The sequence below is a fragment of the Anoplopoma fimbria genome, chromosome 12 (genome assembly GCF_027596085.1).
Source record: "Anoplopoma fimbria isolate UVic2021 breed Golden Eagle Sablefish chromosome 12, Afim_UVic_2022, whole genome shotgun sequence".
In the NCBI taxonomy this organism is placed as follows: Eukaryota; Metazoa; Chordata; class Actinopteri; order Perciformes; family Anoplopomatidae; genus Anoplopoma; species Anoplopoma fimbria.
The window spans coordinates 8,532,781-8,550,019 of record NC_072460.1 but is presented as its reverse complement, the minus strand read 5'-3'; the positions used below and the strand labels follow the sequence as shown (position 1 = coordinate 8,550,019).

Here is a 17,239-nt window from a genome sequence, read left to right as displayed (position 1 = left end):
ACCTAAAAGAAAAAAACATATTTTGCGGGTTGTACATCGGACAACACGTTTTTATAGAAAACAAGAGGTGCACGCTGTCGCTGTGTCCTAACATTTGGTTTTAAAATATTTGTTCATAATATAGTTTCAAGCTTTGAACGTATATATTCCCCACGACACTAAATGCAGCATGAGCTCCCCTACAATTGCATGTGACGCAAAAGACGGAAGATTGTTCAAAACAGTCAAACCTGCGTGTACTCTACGCACAAGCCTGTATTCTGGCATAAACACATCCTATACTCTGATGAGGGGAAGAAAATATGTGGTGAATTATTACCCCATTGATATTACAAAAAAACAAAAGGAGCTGAATTTGTAATTGTGCATATAATATTTAAATCCCCCACTATGTGGAAACACGTTACAAAATTAAAAAATGTTTACGTTGACTTTAAAAAAAATCAAGATTCAGCATTTGGTTACAATCTCCCGGGTTGACAAGACATGTCAAACTCAACTGAATAACGAAGCACACAGGTTAACGCTGCGGGACAAAGTTTGTATACTCCTATGTCATATGTATAACTTTCTCAAGAACACACACTAGGAGAGGAGTGCGTTGCTTTCACGGGTCCCCGTAGGAACGACCCGCTGTGAATGCAGCACGGTGTCGTTGACGCCCACCACACGGCATCGCTGCTTCGGATACTCGGGAGCGCTCTGGGTTTTTTTTGGGGGGGGGTCTCCCACGCTGTCGCAGCTAATGCTCGTTCTTGGATAAGGACGGTGTGGGAGAGGGAACAGACTTCGACACAACAACGGTGACCTGACAACACAGAGACAGCCGGCAAGGTGGGAGATGCACGCTTTCCCTCCCCGCAGCACACGCAGCATGTGACCGGGTTTAGCTTCAGGCTCGGTACTGTAGTACTGTGAGCGTGAGTTCACGCTACTTTTGCACGTCTCTGTTCGACCAGTGGGTTCACATCACGTAGCTAACGTTAGCTGTGCCCAGCCGAAGAAGAGCTAGCAGGCTCCGAATAAAGTTTACTGGCACACTTTTTTACGTGCATGTGCGCGTGCATGCGTGTTACACATGGGTATAAAACGAGCGTCTCGTTGCACTATGTGGCACTATCTGTGAGGGGGCAAAACAACAACAACAACAAAAAAAAAGCTTTGCTCTCATGTTGTCCAAGTAAAGTTATAGCTAAAAAAAACAAAAAAAAAAAACTCTGATTATTGACGAAACAGAGTCGGAAAAAGATTATTTGTGTGTATTCTTTTTTTTTTTTTTTTTTTTTTTTCAGTATAATTCGCCGCGATGGTGAACCAGGTTCAGCGAGGGGAAGGCAGTCTACAGCCGTGCAAGAGCGACTCCAGCAGCGGGGCCAGCAACAGCGGCGGGGAGAGCTCCAAGGAGAGCTCCCGGTGCTCCACGCCGGTGCTGGACGTGGACCGCTCCGACAGGCTGCGGGACAAGATGCGGAGGAGGATGGAGTCCGGAGACCGCTGGTTCTCGCTGGAGTTCTTCCCTCCTCGCACGGCCAGCGGAGCCGTTAACCTCATCTCAAGGCATGTGAAATAAACACTTTACCTGCAGAGTTCAATGTTAATGTTTTTATTTTTTTTCCCCACGTGCCCGAAGTCAATTTATACATTCTCTTGTACATGTTATTTTATCTATCAGCGGTTTGATCTGTATTTAAGATACCTGATCAAAGAAGTGAGTAAAAAAAGACTTAAATAAAGAACCAAACCCGATCAGGGAAGTGAAAAGTGATGATCTTAGAATCAGCAAAGGTCATACAAAAGCGAGACACAAGGACATGTTTAAAAAGGACATGTTTAAACGATTTGGTTAAAAGTCTTCATGCTATATAAAAAATATCATTTGGCATTAGCACAATCTCTAGTCTAACACTTGTAGACCGGTAGCTCCAAGAGGATGCTCCTAATCCTTGCAGCTCCATTTTCAAAAGCTTAGTTTGCTTGTACTTTACGTGGCCCATTGTTACTATGTAATCTTTTATTAATAAACCTTTATTTAACCAGGTAATTCACATTGGGATTTCAACATACAGTATGTAATTAGCCTTTACCACTCAAGAATTGTCTACAATATAATCTGGACCATTTGTTTTGTTGTTTTTTTCAGATTTGACCGTATGGGCACCGGGGGGCCCCTGTTCATTGACATCACCTGGCATCCAGCAGGGGACCCCGGATCAGACAAGGAGACGTCCTCTATGATGATCGCCAGCACAGCGGTCAATTATTGTGGCCTGGAGAGCGTCCTACACTTGACCTGCTGCAACCAGACCAAACAGAATATCACTGGCTACCTGGCCAAAGCAAAGCACCTGGGCCTCAAGAACATCATGGCACTAAGGGGAGGTAGCAGAGATGACGTGTGTCTACATTCTGAATTTAAGAAGGGGTTGTATTATGGAGAGGGAATTGTTTACTACTTAGTTTCTTCCAGTTTCTGTTCACAACAGAGTAGCTCACTTGCTTCTGCAAGCCATTCTCAGTTAAGAGGAGAGGAAAGGTAGCGTTGCCTGGACAGTGTGGAGTAGAAACGTAACCGTTAAAAGGCAGGCTGCATCTTCATTTCTTTAGTGCACTTTTCAATTTCTCACAGCATTGTGCCTCCAGTGTTTTAGCAGAGGTCAAAGGCCCGTTTTGACAGCTGGCTTAACTAAACAAAGTACTGGAAATAGATCAGGCTTTATATGTCTCTGTCCTGCTGATTCATTCGACATTGTTACACTCAGATACGGGGATGATTTACATCAGAGTTGGACGTTAGACAGTAGCCTTGGAGATCCTCTAACATGTGGCTGCCAGCTAAGGTGTTGTATTGTGATCGTTCCGCAGACCCAGTGGGAGCAGACTGGGAGGAAGAGGAGGAAGGCTTCAACTATGCCACCGACCTCGTCAAACATATCCGATCAGAGTTCGAGGACTACTTTGACATCTGTGTCGCTGGTATGTTCTCGGCCTCCACATCAGTAGAGAGCAGTTTAAGTGTAACTCCATTTGACGCAGTCAGTGATTCGGGTCTGTCTCTATGTCCAGGTTACCCCACAGGCCACCCTGAGGCAGACAGCTACGAGGAGGATCTGCGACACCTGAAGGAGAAGGTGGACGCCGGAGCAGACTTCATCATCACCCAGCTGTTCTTCAGGGCAGACACTTTCCTCAAGTTCCTGGATGACTGCAGGGCGATTGGTATCACCTGTCCCATCCTACCTGGAATCTTCCCCATTCAGGTGAGTCACTGCTGCTTCCAGGTCTTCTCTCTGTTGTTTTGGTCGTCATTCCCTTTTGTTGGTGCAAGCAGAGGTTAGCTAATTACACTACATTTTCATTTGTGATGACGCTGTAATATCAAAGACTTATAATTCTTTTTCTCATAACTCAAATGTCCTCTTAGTTCTCTGTCTCACACACACATTAATATACTGTAAGGATCAAATTTGTTGTTCAGCCTCAGTAATTGGGTGAAATAAAAGTGATAGACGAAGTGATAGACGAACATTGGCAGACTAAATCTAGAAGATTGTACAGTTGCTAATATATTGGGTATTAGAATGTTAAATATCAAAAGGTAGATTCATTATCAGCAGCTTTTCATGTGAACATGTTGTGACTGATGACAGGCTGAACAGGGCTTTGTTTTGTTGTGTTCCCCGTAGTCTAATTTCAAGGATTTCGCTGTGCTGCTGCTCTAGGACTATGTTTGGTTTTCTTTGCCTTTCCTCTTGTTTTAAGTCTTCCCAGGGTTTGATCAAGAGTAGAGGTCATCTGATGAATTTGCTGAGCTTATCTCAAATACACTGCTATGGGCGTAATGGGGAAATCAAACTCTCAGATATCTGGGTATCACCACATCATTTCCCGTCTGCAACCTGGAGGTTTTAGCCTCATAGACAGTGATATGACCTCTGCCTAACTCGACTCCTAGGTCATGATAAGTACGGGAATGGACACTGTGGATGAGGGTTAGTTAAATATATTTATTACAATGGAATTTAACAATTAAAAAAGTTCTCACCACAAACCTGAAAAAATAAAATCCAAATTTCTACCTGCAGCCAGGCTGTGTATGTGTACCCTTTTAAAGAAATGCGTTGTTGCTCTCTATTATCAAATAATTTCAAACCGACCATCCACTGGGATGAAGCTGGGCTTTAACCTGTTCCTCTCCAGGGTTACCAGTCTCTGCGTCAGCTTGTGAAGCTGTCGAAGCTGGAGATACCAGAGGAGATCACCAGAGTCATCGAGCCTATCAAAGACAACGACGCTGCTATCCGTAACTACGGAGTCCAGCAGGCGGTGGAGATGTGCCGCGTGCTGCTGGACAGCGGCAAGGTACCCGGCCTCCACTTCTACACGCTGAATCGAGAGGTCGCCATCATGGAGGTTCTGCGACAGCTGGGAATGTGGATAGAGGACCCCAGGTCAGTCATGTCATGATAAACCAGTAGAGAGACTTTGCATGGTGATCCGTTGCACTTGGAGATGCAGTCAATCAGTTATATCAGTGTTCCACTCTGGTTCTAAAACATGAGATCTACAGCAGCTAGATAATCACCACCTTTTTATAGTAGACGCTGTACTCTACTACAGTATTAATGTTAAAGTCCAGATAAAATGAAAAAAACCTTTCACTCTTTCAGATCACATCACTGGTCATATTGTGCACCTGTTTAACAATGTGCGGGGGAAAAAGACAAATGAAATTATCATTTTTTGTATCAAAATCCAATCTTTTTATCCTGTAAAAAACATTTATTTATTTTAATAGTTTTGGGGGAAAAAGAGAACAACACAAATATTAATAACATTACTTTTTTTCATTCAAGGCTAATTGATACATTTTGGTCATTTTGGTTATTCATTTAATCAAATTGTATTTATGTTTCTTTTATATTCTTGTGCTGTTCTTTAACTTGCTGTAAATTTCAGTCAATTTACTTGAAATCAATATTATCATCATATTCCATAAAACATGCTGCTCTCTGTATCCTGAACGTAGCAAATGATTGGCTGTGTATTATAAACCCTGCCTCTCTCATAGTTGGATAGGAAAGTTATCCTGGATCAGCAGTGTTCGGATGAGTGAAGCCAGATATCTCAAAGAGCCTAAACAGCTCCTTGAGATTTCATTCATTCAGAATGGTCCAGTGTTTCAGAGCTTGTGTTCTCTGCCAGGCGGCCTCTTCCCTGGGCGGTAAGTGCTCATCCCAAACGGAAGGTAGAAGATGTTCGACCCATCTTCTGGGCATCCAGGCCCAAGAGCTACATCTACAGGACCCAGGACTGGGACGAGTTCCCCAACGGCAGATGGTACAATTACACATGAACTCAAAAGGTTTCATTATACTTACAATGTATATCTCCTCATTAATGTGGTGAAGAAACCTTCTGTCAAGCGACTAAAAAGCTTTTCTGTCATTCATGTCTTCAGGGGAAATTCCTCTTCTCCAGCCTTTGGCGAGTTAAATGACTACTACCTGTTCTACTTAAAGAGCAAGTCATCCAAAGATGCTCTGCTGCAGATGTGGGGCGAGGAGCTGAAGAATGAAGAGAGCGTCTATGAGGTCTTCACCTGCTACATCACGGCCCAACCGAACCTCAGCGGACACAAGGTAGACCAGCTTTCTCTGTCCATGACTGATGCCGTTCCTCAGAGGACACACTGACGGCATGTGTTGTTCTCCTGTGTCCTTGTTAGCTAGCTAGTCTAAGTTAGTCTGAATGTGGATTTTAGTGAGAGACTGAACGACGAGGAAAACATACAGATGTTGTCGTGTGGTATGATGAGAGAGTTTGGATATGATCTCCTGTTAATTCTCATTCAACTCACTTGACTCTAGGAACCCAGGTTGATAAGCTAATCCTGGATAAAGGTATCTTGTACAGTTTGCCCTTAAGGCAGCAGAGATGCAAAACCACGATCAGTGCTACGATTGGTTAACCAGATTACACTTTAAAACTTTCATCTAAATTATCAATCTCAATTGAAGGAATAGTTCAACTGTTATTGTAAATATTGATTTGCTTTTTCACTGAGAGTGAGATGTTTATTTGAATCTCAACCTGATACCTGTGTGTAGCTGTTAGCTGGCTCTGTCCAAAGTTTAAAGGATCATTACATTACATTACATTACATTACATTACATTACAGTCATTTAGCAGACGATCATCTTTATATGTATGTAATGGACCTTCACAAAATAATCAAAATTGGTGTGAAAAGTGACCAGAAATAGACACTGCTTGGAGACAAAAAGAACAAACTAGTTTCGGTCACCAAAGGCATGTGGGGAAACGTGTTTTTCCTTACTGGTCTTTTATTTAACGTCTGTCTCTAAAGGTGAACCACACATTGATCAGAGGACCACAGCAGTACAGGGACCAGAGCATTAGGCGTCCTATAATGTTGTGTTTTACAGTGGGTACGGAAAGTATTCAGACCCCTTTAAATTTTTCACTCTTTGTTTCATTGCAGCCATTTGCTAAAATCGAAAAAGTTCATTTTTTTCCCCATTAATGTACACTCAGCAACCCATCTTGACAGAAAAAACCAGAAATGTAGACATTTTTGCAAATTTATTAAAAAAGAAAAACTGAAATATCACATGGTCATAAGTATTCAGACCCTTTGCTGTGACACTCATATTTAACTCACATGCTGTCCATTTCTTCTGATCCTCCTTGAGATGGTTCTACTCCTTCATTGGAGTCCAGCTGTGTTTAATTAAACTGATTGGACTTGATTAGGAAAGGCACACACCTGTCTATATAAGACCTTACAGCTCACAGTGCATGTCAGAACAAATGAGAATCATGAGGTCGAAGGAACTGCCCAAGGAGCTCAGAGACAGAATTGTGGCAAGGCACAGATCTGGCCAAGGTTACAAAAGAATTTCTGCAGCACTCAAGGTTCCTAAGAGCACAGTGGCCTCCATAATCCTTAAATGGAAGAAGTATGGGATGACCAGAACTCTTCCTAGACCTGGCCGTCCAGCCAAACTGAGCAATCGTGGGAGAAGAGCCTTGGTGAGAGAGGTAAAGAAGAACCCAAAGATCACTGTGGCTGAGCTCCAGAGATGCAGTAGGGAGATGGGAGAAAGTTCCACAAAGTCAACTATCACTGCAGCCCTCCACCAGTCGGGGCTTTATGGCAGAGTGGCCCGACGGAAGCCTCTCCTCAGTGCAAGACATATGAAAGCCCGCATAGAGTTTGCCAAAAAACACATGGAGGACTCCCAAACTATGAGAAATAAGATTCTCTGGTCTGATGAGACCAAGATTAAACTTTTGGCGTTAATTCTAAGCGGTATGTGTGGAGAAAACCAGGCACTGCTCATCACCTGCCCAATACAATCCCAACAGTGAAACATGGTGGTGGCAGCATCATGCTATGGGGGTGTTTTTCAGCTGCAGGGACAGGACGACTGGTTGCAATTGAAGGAAAGATGAATGCGGCCAAGTACAGAGATATCCTGGAAGAAAACCTCCTCCAGAGTGCTCAGGACCTCAGACTGGGCCGAAGGTTCACCTTCCAACAAGACAATGACCCGAAGCACACAGCTAAAATAACAAAGGAGTGGCTTCGGAACAAGTCTGTGACCATTCTTGACTGGCCCAGCCAGAGCCCTGACCTAAACCCAATTGAGCATCTCTGGAGAGACCTGAAAATGGCTGTCCACCAACGTTCACCATCCAACCTGACAGAACTGGAGAGGATCTGCAAGGAAGAATGGCAGAGGATCCCCAAATCCAGGTGTGAGAAACTTGTTGCATCATTCCCAAGAAGACTCATGGCTGTACTAGCTCAAAAGGGTGCTTCTACTCAATACTGAGCAAAGGGTCTGAATACTTATGACCATGTGATATTTCAGTTTTTCTTTTTTAATAAATTTGCAAAAATTTCTACATTTCTGTTTTTTTTCTGTCAAGATGGGTTGCTGAGTGTACATTAATGAGAAAAAAATGAACTTTTTCGATTTTAGCAAATGGCTGCAATGAAACAAAGGGTGAAAAATTTAAAGGGGTCTGAATACTTTCCGTACCCACTGTATTATTCCTGGTGGAACACTGAATGTGCCGTCTGTATGTTGGTAGTTCTGAGCTGAGTTTAGGTGACCATGATGTGCTCACCAAGCCAGAGTTCTGTGAAGCACAGCTCGTCCATCTTGTCCAATAAATTGACCGGAGTGCAGTTTAACGAGAACTTGTTTCCTTTGTCCGGTAAATCCCACAGACAGCTGCTCCTCCTCCAACTTTACAATCAAATGAAAAACGTTGAAAAAGTTTGACGAGTTACATTTCTGTCTGTGCAGAGAGGAAACACACGGATACAACATGGTAATCGGTGAACTTTATATTTGTTGGCAGGTATATTTTTGAACTTTGGATGGACAAAGGCTAGCTGTTTCCCCCCGCTTCCAGTCTTTATGCTAAGCTAGGCCAACCACATCCTGACTCGAACTCTGTGCCTAAGACATATGTTGCTGAACAACTCCATCTCCAAAACAAAGCAGTATTTCCAAAAATGTCCTCCCATAGTTTGTGAAGCATTAACTGTCTTCAAATAAGACAGGTCACCCTGTTGATCATAGGCTAAGGTTTGCTCTGCTGCTAGGTGATGTGTTTGCCATGGAACGATGAGCCTCTGGCCCCAGAGACAAACCTGCTGAAGGACGAGCTGGAGAAGGTGAACAGACGAGGAGTCCTCACCATCAACTCGCAGCCCAACATCAACGGCAAACCCTCAGCAGACCCCATCACAGGCTGGGGGCCTCCAGGAGGCTACGTCTTCCAGAAGGTAGGAGCACTTTGGTCTGTTTGTGCCTCCTGGATGGGGGTAGGGGGGGGAATTGTCTGATGTGTTTATATGCTCTCTTGTTTGAAATCCCACAGGCCTATCTGGAGTTCTTCACCTCCAGTGAAAATGTGACCGCTCTCCTCAAAGTACTGAAGAAGTATGAGCCCCGTGTCAACTACCACATTGTTAATGTGCACGTAAGTGTGACCAGGAAGCACCTGTCATTCTGTGAGTGTGTGCGTGATTTTGTTATTGACATGTTCCAATAAATGCTTTGTGAACAGGGCCGAAACCTGACCAACGCCCCCGACATGCAGCCCAACGCTGTGACATGGGGGATCTTTCCCGGGAGGGAGATCGTTCAGCCGACTGTAGTGGACCCAGACAGCTTCATGTACTGGAAGGTAAGACAGAGATGGTCCTGCTTTTAAAAGGGAGATAAAGGAAGAATACTTAAGAGAGAGAAGAGGAGAGAGGAGCTCAGTGTATCCTAGCTATTCCCCCAGCAGTCTAGGCCTATAGCAGCATATCTAGGGGCTGGACCAAGGCGAACCTGAGCCAGCCCTAACTATAAGCGCTATCAAAAAAGGTCTTAAGCCTGCTCTTAAAAGTGGCGAGTGTCCCTACACTACTACAAACACTATTGTTTGGCCCGTGACTCCTCATGTTTTTCTGTATATATGGGCCACAACCTGAAAACTTTATGCTTATAAAGCAATTTTAACTACATCCTTGGCTCGGTGCGAATGTGCCTGAAGTAAGCCCAGGGGGAGTTTTCTTCCAGCCCAGAGAAACCAGTATTTTTTGTCTGTTTGGTTGAACAGTTTCATATTTTGAAAAACACCCACACATAGATTATCTAAAAATACTTTTGTTCTGTGAGAAGTTTGACTGACTTTTGCAACAGTAGCCATGAAAAACTTCTCCGTTTCTCTCCGGCTGTTCTGTTAGATTAGAATAACAGGTGTCTGGCAAATTAGAAATGTCAATAGAAAATATAATGTCATGTAGTTTAACTCGGCTGTCTGACATGATCAGCTCTGTCCAGTCACATGTCTTTACAGTCTACAGTGTAATAGTACTTCATACTGTATGAGGGCTGTGGAGCAGCTCTCCATGGACAAAACTCGCCTATCACTCTGCCCTTGGGAACTTTCTGTCAGGCTACCCACTTTTTTAGCAAAAACATCACAATATCATGTAATATATAAATATTTTGCTTCCCATTTGATTTGAAATAATAAGATACAATTTTAGATTTGACCTGTTCTTATTAAGTTTATATACCCTGTAACATCCAGATTGAATCTGGATAGTTTTCAAATACATGTTTTAGTTCATTTTCAAGGAGAACTCTTTAAGTGTTACAATATCAGAGGCTCTAAGAGTGATCAAATTATTTATTATTTTGACAAAAAATGTTAGGTTGCAATGACCTTAAAGGGCCTAAACAAAATCCCCTGCAGCTCCTAACAGGTTAGGACACCTCTGAGTTATCAGCACTGATGAGAGATCATGATCATGTTTTTACTTCCTGCTCACACTAATAAATAATGGCCCTGATCAGAAAATCAATACTCAACTAATTGTTATCAGAAGCTCGATGTGTTTTGACACCAGCAGTTTTAGGACTAGTGGCTGTCCTCTGACCGGCCTACCAGATGCCCCCTTGGCCAAACCTGTCCCCTTGCTTTCCTCAGGACGAGGCCTTCGCCTTGTGGATCGAGCAGTGGGCCAAGCTCTACGAAGACGAGTCTCCTTCACGGATGATCATCAAGTACATCCATGACAACTACTTCCTGGTCAACCTGGTGGACAATGACTTTCCTCTGGAGAGCTGTCTGTGGCAGGTCATCGATGACATGTTCAAGATGCTCGATGCACCTCCAGAGCCTGAAGATGGAACGGTCTCTGAATAAATCTTTTTAACGGACAGAAAGAACACTGTGGATTTGTTGATATCCTATGCATTGTCTTTATAAGCTGCTACTTGCGATACAGAGCATAGCATTGAGTAAAAAGTGTAAGTCTTGCTTTTTTTTAAAAGAGTTTTTATAAATTGAAGCTTTGAGTCTCACCTAACCAAAACGTAAAGCATTGAATCTTTTTGACCTCCAATATCAGTAGCTTCATCCTCTGCAGCACTCCCCACTGATAAACTACACCTGTTCTTAAACAGGATTGGGGTTGACCCAGTCACTTTTTTAACTTTCCTTATGGACAGAGCTCATTGAAAAACTACCAGTAAGACAAATAAACAGCTTTATATGAATTGTGAACAAGCAAGAGTTTTGCATTATATGTTTTATTATTTAGACAAAAAAACAGCTTTATATGAATTGTGAACAAGTAAGAGTTTTGCATTTAATGTTTTTATTTTCATAATTCAAATTGTGTATTTGAGTTGGATTTTTAATGATGGGTTCTGTTGCGGTATAAACCTTTTGTATGAGTGAACTCATGATGCTATGGGAGTAAGAGTTACTTGGTCAGATGTGAGCTGCTGATGATCTATTGTAACACAGACGTAGCTGCATATCTGCCCTCTGCCTTAACATGTTTTATATGTCTGTCATATTTATTTGTTCTGCCTGCTCTCTAAAGCATTAAATAGTTTTTCAATACTGTTCAACCTGGTGAGTGTGTGTTTTTAAGTGATGTAATGAAAGTGGAGTATTGCTGCAGGACACATAGTGACTTTATTAGATATCCAGTGTGAAGCCCCACCACTACATTACTGCAAGTACAAAGGCAAGGCCATGGCTCAGCACATGACACTGCAGCAGCCAGATGACATGGCAGGGACTTTCCCTGATTCAGTAATTCAACTCAACAACAACTCAACAAGTGAATGTTCAAATGACCTCGTAGAGAAATGGTGTGAGGCGGCGTAGATAAGGCTAACCACCACACAGCCTGACCTCGACCTTGTCCAAACCAATCACCTACATCAGACAGATAGGTTCAGCTGACACATAGACTACCAAGCCAGATGGAATAAAGGTTGTAGTGCAGCGGGTTACACAATATTGACCTAATGAATATCAAAATAAGTCCTCTTTTTAGATAAATTCATTTAAAAGCTCCGTTGTTAGAAATGTTATACTCTATTTTTATGCAGTCTGCTTATCTAGTGTTTTCTCTTCATGCTTTGGATCATTTTCAGTTATTAACAGTACATGAACAGTTCTTGTTGATACAGAGATGTTTGTAAGTTAAAGTGTGTCATGACAAACATAAACAAGCAAGGCTAGCAGCTCAATGACTCGCTTAAAAGGACTGCTAATAGTCAACAGATAGAATGTTTTACCATTATTGGCTTCTTGAATGTTGGTATGCAATCTCTCATTTAGGTAATTTGGCATTAGCATCACTAATCTTGAAACTTGTTTATGTTAAACTAGGCTGCAGTAGAGTTCACAGAATGAATGCTTAGCTGACAAATCTCAGTATTTTATTTGATCTACTCCTGGCCACTGTTCTCCTTTTCTTGCCATTTTCCAATTTAGCCCTGGGAAACACATCCTTATGTCCACAGTCCATAAGATTCCACTTTGAGTACAGGTGAGGCTGATGGAAGTTTTTGGTTTTGACATGATGATTGTGCTACAAAAGTGAAGGGATCCTCAAAGTTACTGCGATTCAACCTCAGGGGAACATGTAATGTGAAATAAATTTCATGGCAAAAACATCTAACAGTTGTTGAGACGTGAATAAATTATCAGAAAACTCATTGCCTTTTGGAAAAAGTTGCTTTTTGAATACAAGATCTGGAACCCTTTTAATTCCATATCAACCTGCTTGTGGCACTAGAGCAAAATACAGGAGATCGCTAACTTCCTTAGGATTAATCATTGGGGGACCATGAATGTACAGTTGTGGCCAAACATATTGGCACTTTTTGGGTACTATATGCATTTCTTTGGTTTACAAAGAAAGCTGAAAAGAACACAGAGTCCTAGATTATTCAACAAAGAAATCCAAAAATGGCCTGAACAATATTGTAGGCACCTTTTTTGAAGTTTCAAGAAATAATTAGATTTCAAGCAGGTGACTCACCTTGAACTAGTCAAAAACCTGCAATCTAAGAATGACTCAACCAGTTTAGATGGAACTCATCCTGCTGTTTTGTGTCACTGCCTGTTCCACACGGAGCATGTAGAAAGTGAAAGAAGTAGAGAGTTGTGTAAGGAGGTAAGACAGGAGGATGTAGCAAAGCATGGTCAATCTCAAGGCTACAAGTCCATTTCCAGAGAAGTTGCTATTCCGTTGTCCACCATCTGTAATGTTTTCAAGAAGATGACTCAGGGGGAAAAAGTTGACAAAGGACAGCAGCGAAGGATTGTCAGAATGGTGGAGAAAGGACCTCGGACAACTGCAAAACAGATTCCAGCTGACCCTCAAACACCAGCTACAACTATTTCAACTCGCACCATCCATGTTCAGCTCAATAAAAAGGGATTCTATGGTTGTGGTAATTCTAAGAAAGAGATACAAAAAAGGAGTTTTTTGGTAAGTTGCTCTACTCTTACAGAAACAATAATGAAGCCTTCAAAGATACTGACTCTGTATCAACAGTCAAACATGGATGAGGTTCACTGTTTATTTTGGTTGCTTTGGGGGTCAACGCTTCCGTAACCCACACTTCCTTTGAGGTGCTCCGACCCCCAATACCTTGGGGAGATCATTGCAAGCAAAGATTTGTACTGCAAATTTGGACAGCAGCCTTGGAAACATGCCGGGAATCGAGGGGTGTTGATGTCTTATAACTTACCCAGTAACCCAGTAAACAAGTTACTCAGCCAAGGTGTAAAGGACACCTTGCACTTGCAAAAGCAAGAACCACCTCTCTGCATTGATGGTCAGAGAACTCCTTCCTAAAATCTTAATGGCATAGGAGGTTAGCATATAGTTCAAACAGGAACGGACCCAAATGCAGATGAATTTGGTGATTTATTAAAGAATATGACTTATGAGCTCAAAGTCCACAGGCAGTGATGGTAGTCAAGCAACAGGTAACTGGTAGGAAAATAGGGAAATTCAAATGACTGCTTAAATTAGAAATACTAAGCACTGGGAAATCTAGGAACTAGGAACAGCTGGAGACACCAACCACCTGACACTGAGACAAGGACAACATACAGACTAAATACACAAGAATGTAATTAACTAATGGAACACAGGTTTGATGGAAAACAGCAAGGAAAACACACAAAGGCGTTTTCATTCCAGAGGGTGTAGTCAGCATGGAGCTCCCTCTGCAGTACTCTTCCTTGTGCAATATTTCATCATCCAAACTTGATCTGCATGCAGAACTGTTTCCAAGTGACCAAGTTAAAAGGTCAATTCTGCAGCCTTGCTGCTCCAATAAACAAAATATAAGTTGTCATATCATTATACTTAGATTTTTTTATTTGGCCTAATCGTCATCCATACCATCATTATCATAGATAGCTAGATGGATCGATATAGGACCGGCCTCTAGGCAACCACTAAGGTGAAAGTTCAGCAGTACCATAAAATAGCTGTGTAGTTAAACTGTGACCAGAAATGTAGAGACTGAAGTTTCATTATGGCCAGCGACTGTCCATCCTGAGCCATGACCTCTGACCCTGTTTACAGCTTTTGCAGAGGAGCTCCCTAAACCAAGCCAGCAGCACAGCTGCTGCTTCTATGTGGACATCTGTACACAGCTGCTGCTGTTTCCTCTAACATGCACTATTCTATTTATAGGACCTGGTCTGATATTTTAAGTAGCTAGAACAAAGGAGAACGTCCTGAAATGTAACAGGGGCCTTGATTTTTATAACCAATCAGACCTGTGTTCAAATTTTGATCAATTATAAATATAATAACATGAATATAAATTGTCATAGCAACTTAAAAGCATTTGCTGTCTAGAGGGAAGTGGGTGAGGCAACAAAACCCACAATATTCATCTATTCTCCTAATGATCTCGAATTGAAGTGCGTGCATGGGGCCTCATCAGTGAGGGAGCCCACCTGCACACACAGCTCTATAAAGTAGTATAATGGAAACCATAAGAACACCACTGTGCCATAAACACACCCCTGTACCAGATGTCCCCATATAAGCAAGAAAGCTACACCTACGTGCCACAAAACATATTCCTGCACCAAGTGTCCCTCATTTAGAGTAAGCAGGAAATCTCAGCCATCTACACTGCAGGGGATCTGACAACAGGGTGACCTGATGCTCCGGGATCGGTTCATTTATGTTCACACAGATTCATGTCCTGTCACTCACTGACACACAACTTATCCACCATCTGCACTGTTACAGATGCACTTCATCCTAAAGCTTTCAACATCTGTTTCTTAAAGATTACAAAACTACTTAATAACATTTCATACAGTTCATACAGTTCATACAGATCACATTTCATATTTCATACAGATCATATTTTATACAGATCACATTTTATATTTAGTACAGATCACATTTTATACAGATCACATTTTATATTTAGTACAGATCATTTCATACAGATCATATTTTATACAGATCACATTTTATATTTAGTACAGATCACATTTTATACAGATCACATTTCATATTTCATACAGATCATATTTCATACAGATCACATTTTATACAGATCACAGGTGTAGTGGTTAGCACTGTCGCCTCACAGCAAGAGGGGCCGGGGTTCAATTCCCGGGCTGGACAACCTTCTGTGTGGAGTTTGCATGTTCTCCCTGTGTCAGCGTGGGTTCTCTCCGGGTTCTCCGGCAATAGGCCGTTTTCCAAGCAGACAGTTTGACTGGTCACAGAAGGAAAAGCACAGGCGTTACTAAGAACACAATGACCCTTTTTTATTCAAATGTCAGAGTGAGTAGTAGTGTAGTAGTAGTGTAGTAGCTTCATGTACTTTCTGTACTGAGCTGTGAGCTCCCTCTACTGTTCATTCTGCAGAACGTCAGGATGCTGACACACTCATCACCAGTGTTCATACAAAGCATACTGCCCTTTACAATAGATGTCTCAATGATAGTTTGTAATTTTCACCTCCCAAACTGAGAGTGTTCCCTCACCAGTTTTATAATTTTCTTTTTGGCTTTCAGAAATACAATGACACTTTGCAGTACCCTCATGTTGAGCAGGTCTATTAAATGAATGGATTATAATGTGAACATGTTGTCCAGTCTGTGTCAAATTATGTTAAAGGTCAAATGAGGGCCACTGTCACAGAAAACAAGTAATAATGTTGAGAGAATAGTTCCATTTCTAGAAAACTCAATATTAACAACTTTTGCCACATCAAACTATGATTTTATATCATAATATTAAAACGTTATACTTTTAATACTGTGTGTTTCTCAAAAAAATGGGAACTCTTTCCTAAAAATATCATATTCGCCATAATCCTTGCAATATCTATTTTCTCAACTTCCGACTTTATCATACTACCATGATTTTTTTCACAAATATCATTGCGAAACAAAGACTTAATCTTGGAACATCATTACTTTTTTATTGAAATAATGAGGCTCTTCTCATAATGTTACAACGTTTTTTGTAACATGTAGGGGATGTGGCTTTATTCTCTAAGTTTCATCCCCACAGTGGCCTTAATACTTTAATCGATCATGACATCATCATGACTGATGAGCTTTACCCGATCCTTAAACTACTTTTTAAACCTGGATCCAAGTCCCCTGACCCTACAGTGTTTACTGAACTATCTATTGTCTTCGTAGTAATTTGCTTCTGCACTATACTTTTGCTCTGGTTTATGCTTTTAGATGCTATTTAAGAAAGGAGATGCACTTATGACTTCTGGCGACTAGTAGTTCTCTTGAATACCTATGTTGAATACACTTATTGTAAGTCGCTTTGGATAAAAGCATCTGCCAAATGACTGTAATGTAATGTAATGTAATGTATCACAGTCTTGTCATAGGAGGGTAAATGGTAAATGGACTGTACTTCTACAGCGCTTTTCTAGTCTTCTGACCACTCAAAGCGCTTTAACACTTCATGTCATAATTCACCCATTCTTACACTGATGACAGGGGAAAACATGCAGGGTGCCATCTGCCCATCAGGTCTATCTAACATTCATACCAATTCACGCTGGAACAGCCTGCGTGTCTTAACCCCACATCAGCATGGACTAGCAGAGCCTGGGATCGAACTGTCAGTCCTCTGATTAAGGTCGCCCACAGGGTGTTAGAGAAAGTCTAATGGAACTGTTTATTTTATCCTTTATTTTCTAAAACACTGTTCAGTTTGTCCTTAGAACACTACCATTTCATCATGTACAAATCACAGCACAGTTCATTCTGTAAAAAAAACAAAGTCCACCTGCTGTAATGTCTCTCAGACACAATGTGTTGAATTTATAGAAATGTATTCATTTTCCTATGGATTGCTATATGCTTATAGACTGTG

At 41.7% G+C, this 17,239-nt stretch overlaps 1 protein-coding gene across 1 annotated transcript; it reads left to right on the top strand.

Annotated features, from left to right (window-relative positions):
* Positions 1–484: 484 nt before the first annotated feature.
* mthfr (methylenetetrahydrofolate reductase (NAD(P)H)) lies at positions 485–11,451 on the top strand. Its single transcript, XM_054608990.1, has 12 exons — positions 485–834; positions 1,293–1,557; positions 2,141–2,379; positions 2,863–2,973; positions 3,064–3,257; positions 4,198–4,448; positions 5,203–5,337; positions 5,459–5,639; positions 8,642–8,824; positions 8,920–9,021; positions 9,109–9,228; positions 10,525–11,451. The coding sequence occupies exons 2-12, from the start codon at positions 1,307–1,309 to the stop codon at positions 10,741–10,743; spliced, it is 1,986 nt and encodes a 661-aa protein (XP_054464965.1). The 5' UTR covers positions 485–834; positions 1,293–1,306; the 3' UTR covers positions 10,744–11,451.
* The last annotated feature ends 5,788 nt before the right edge of the window (positions 11,452–17,239 follow it).

Coding starts and splice junctions, on each gene's coding strand:
- mthfr (XM_054608990.1), top strand. CDS start 1,307: ATGGTGAACCAGGTTCAGCGAGGGGAAGGCAGTCTACAGCCGTGCAAG. Junction 3,258..4,197: donor CTGGAATCTTCCCCATTCAG/GTGAGTCACTGC, acceptor GTTCCTCTCCAG/GGTTACCAGTCTCTGCGTCA. Junction 9,022..9,108: donor ACCACATTGTTAATGTGCAC/GTAAGTGTGACC, acceptor CTTTGTGAACAG/GGCCGAAACCTGACCAACGC.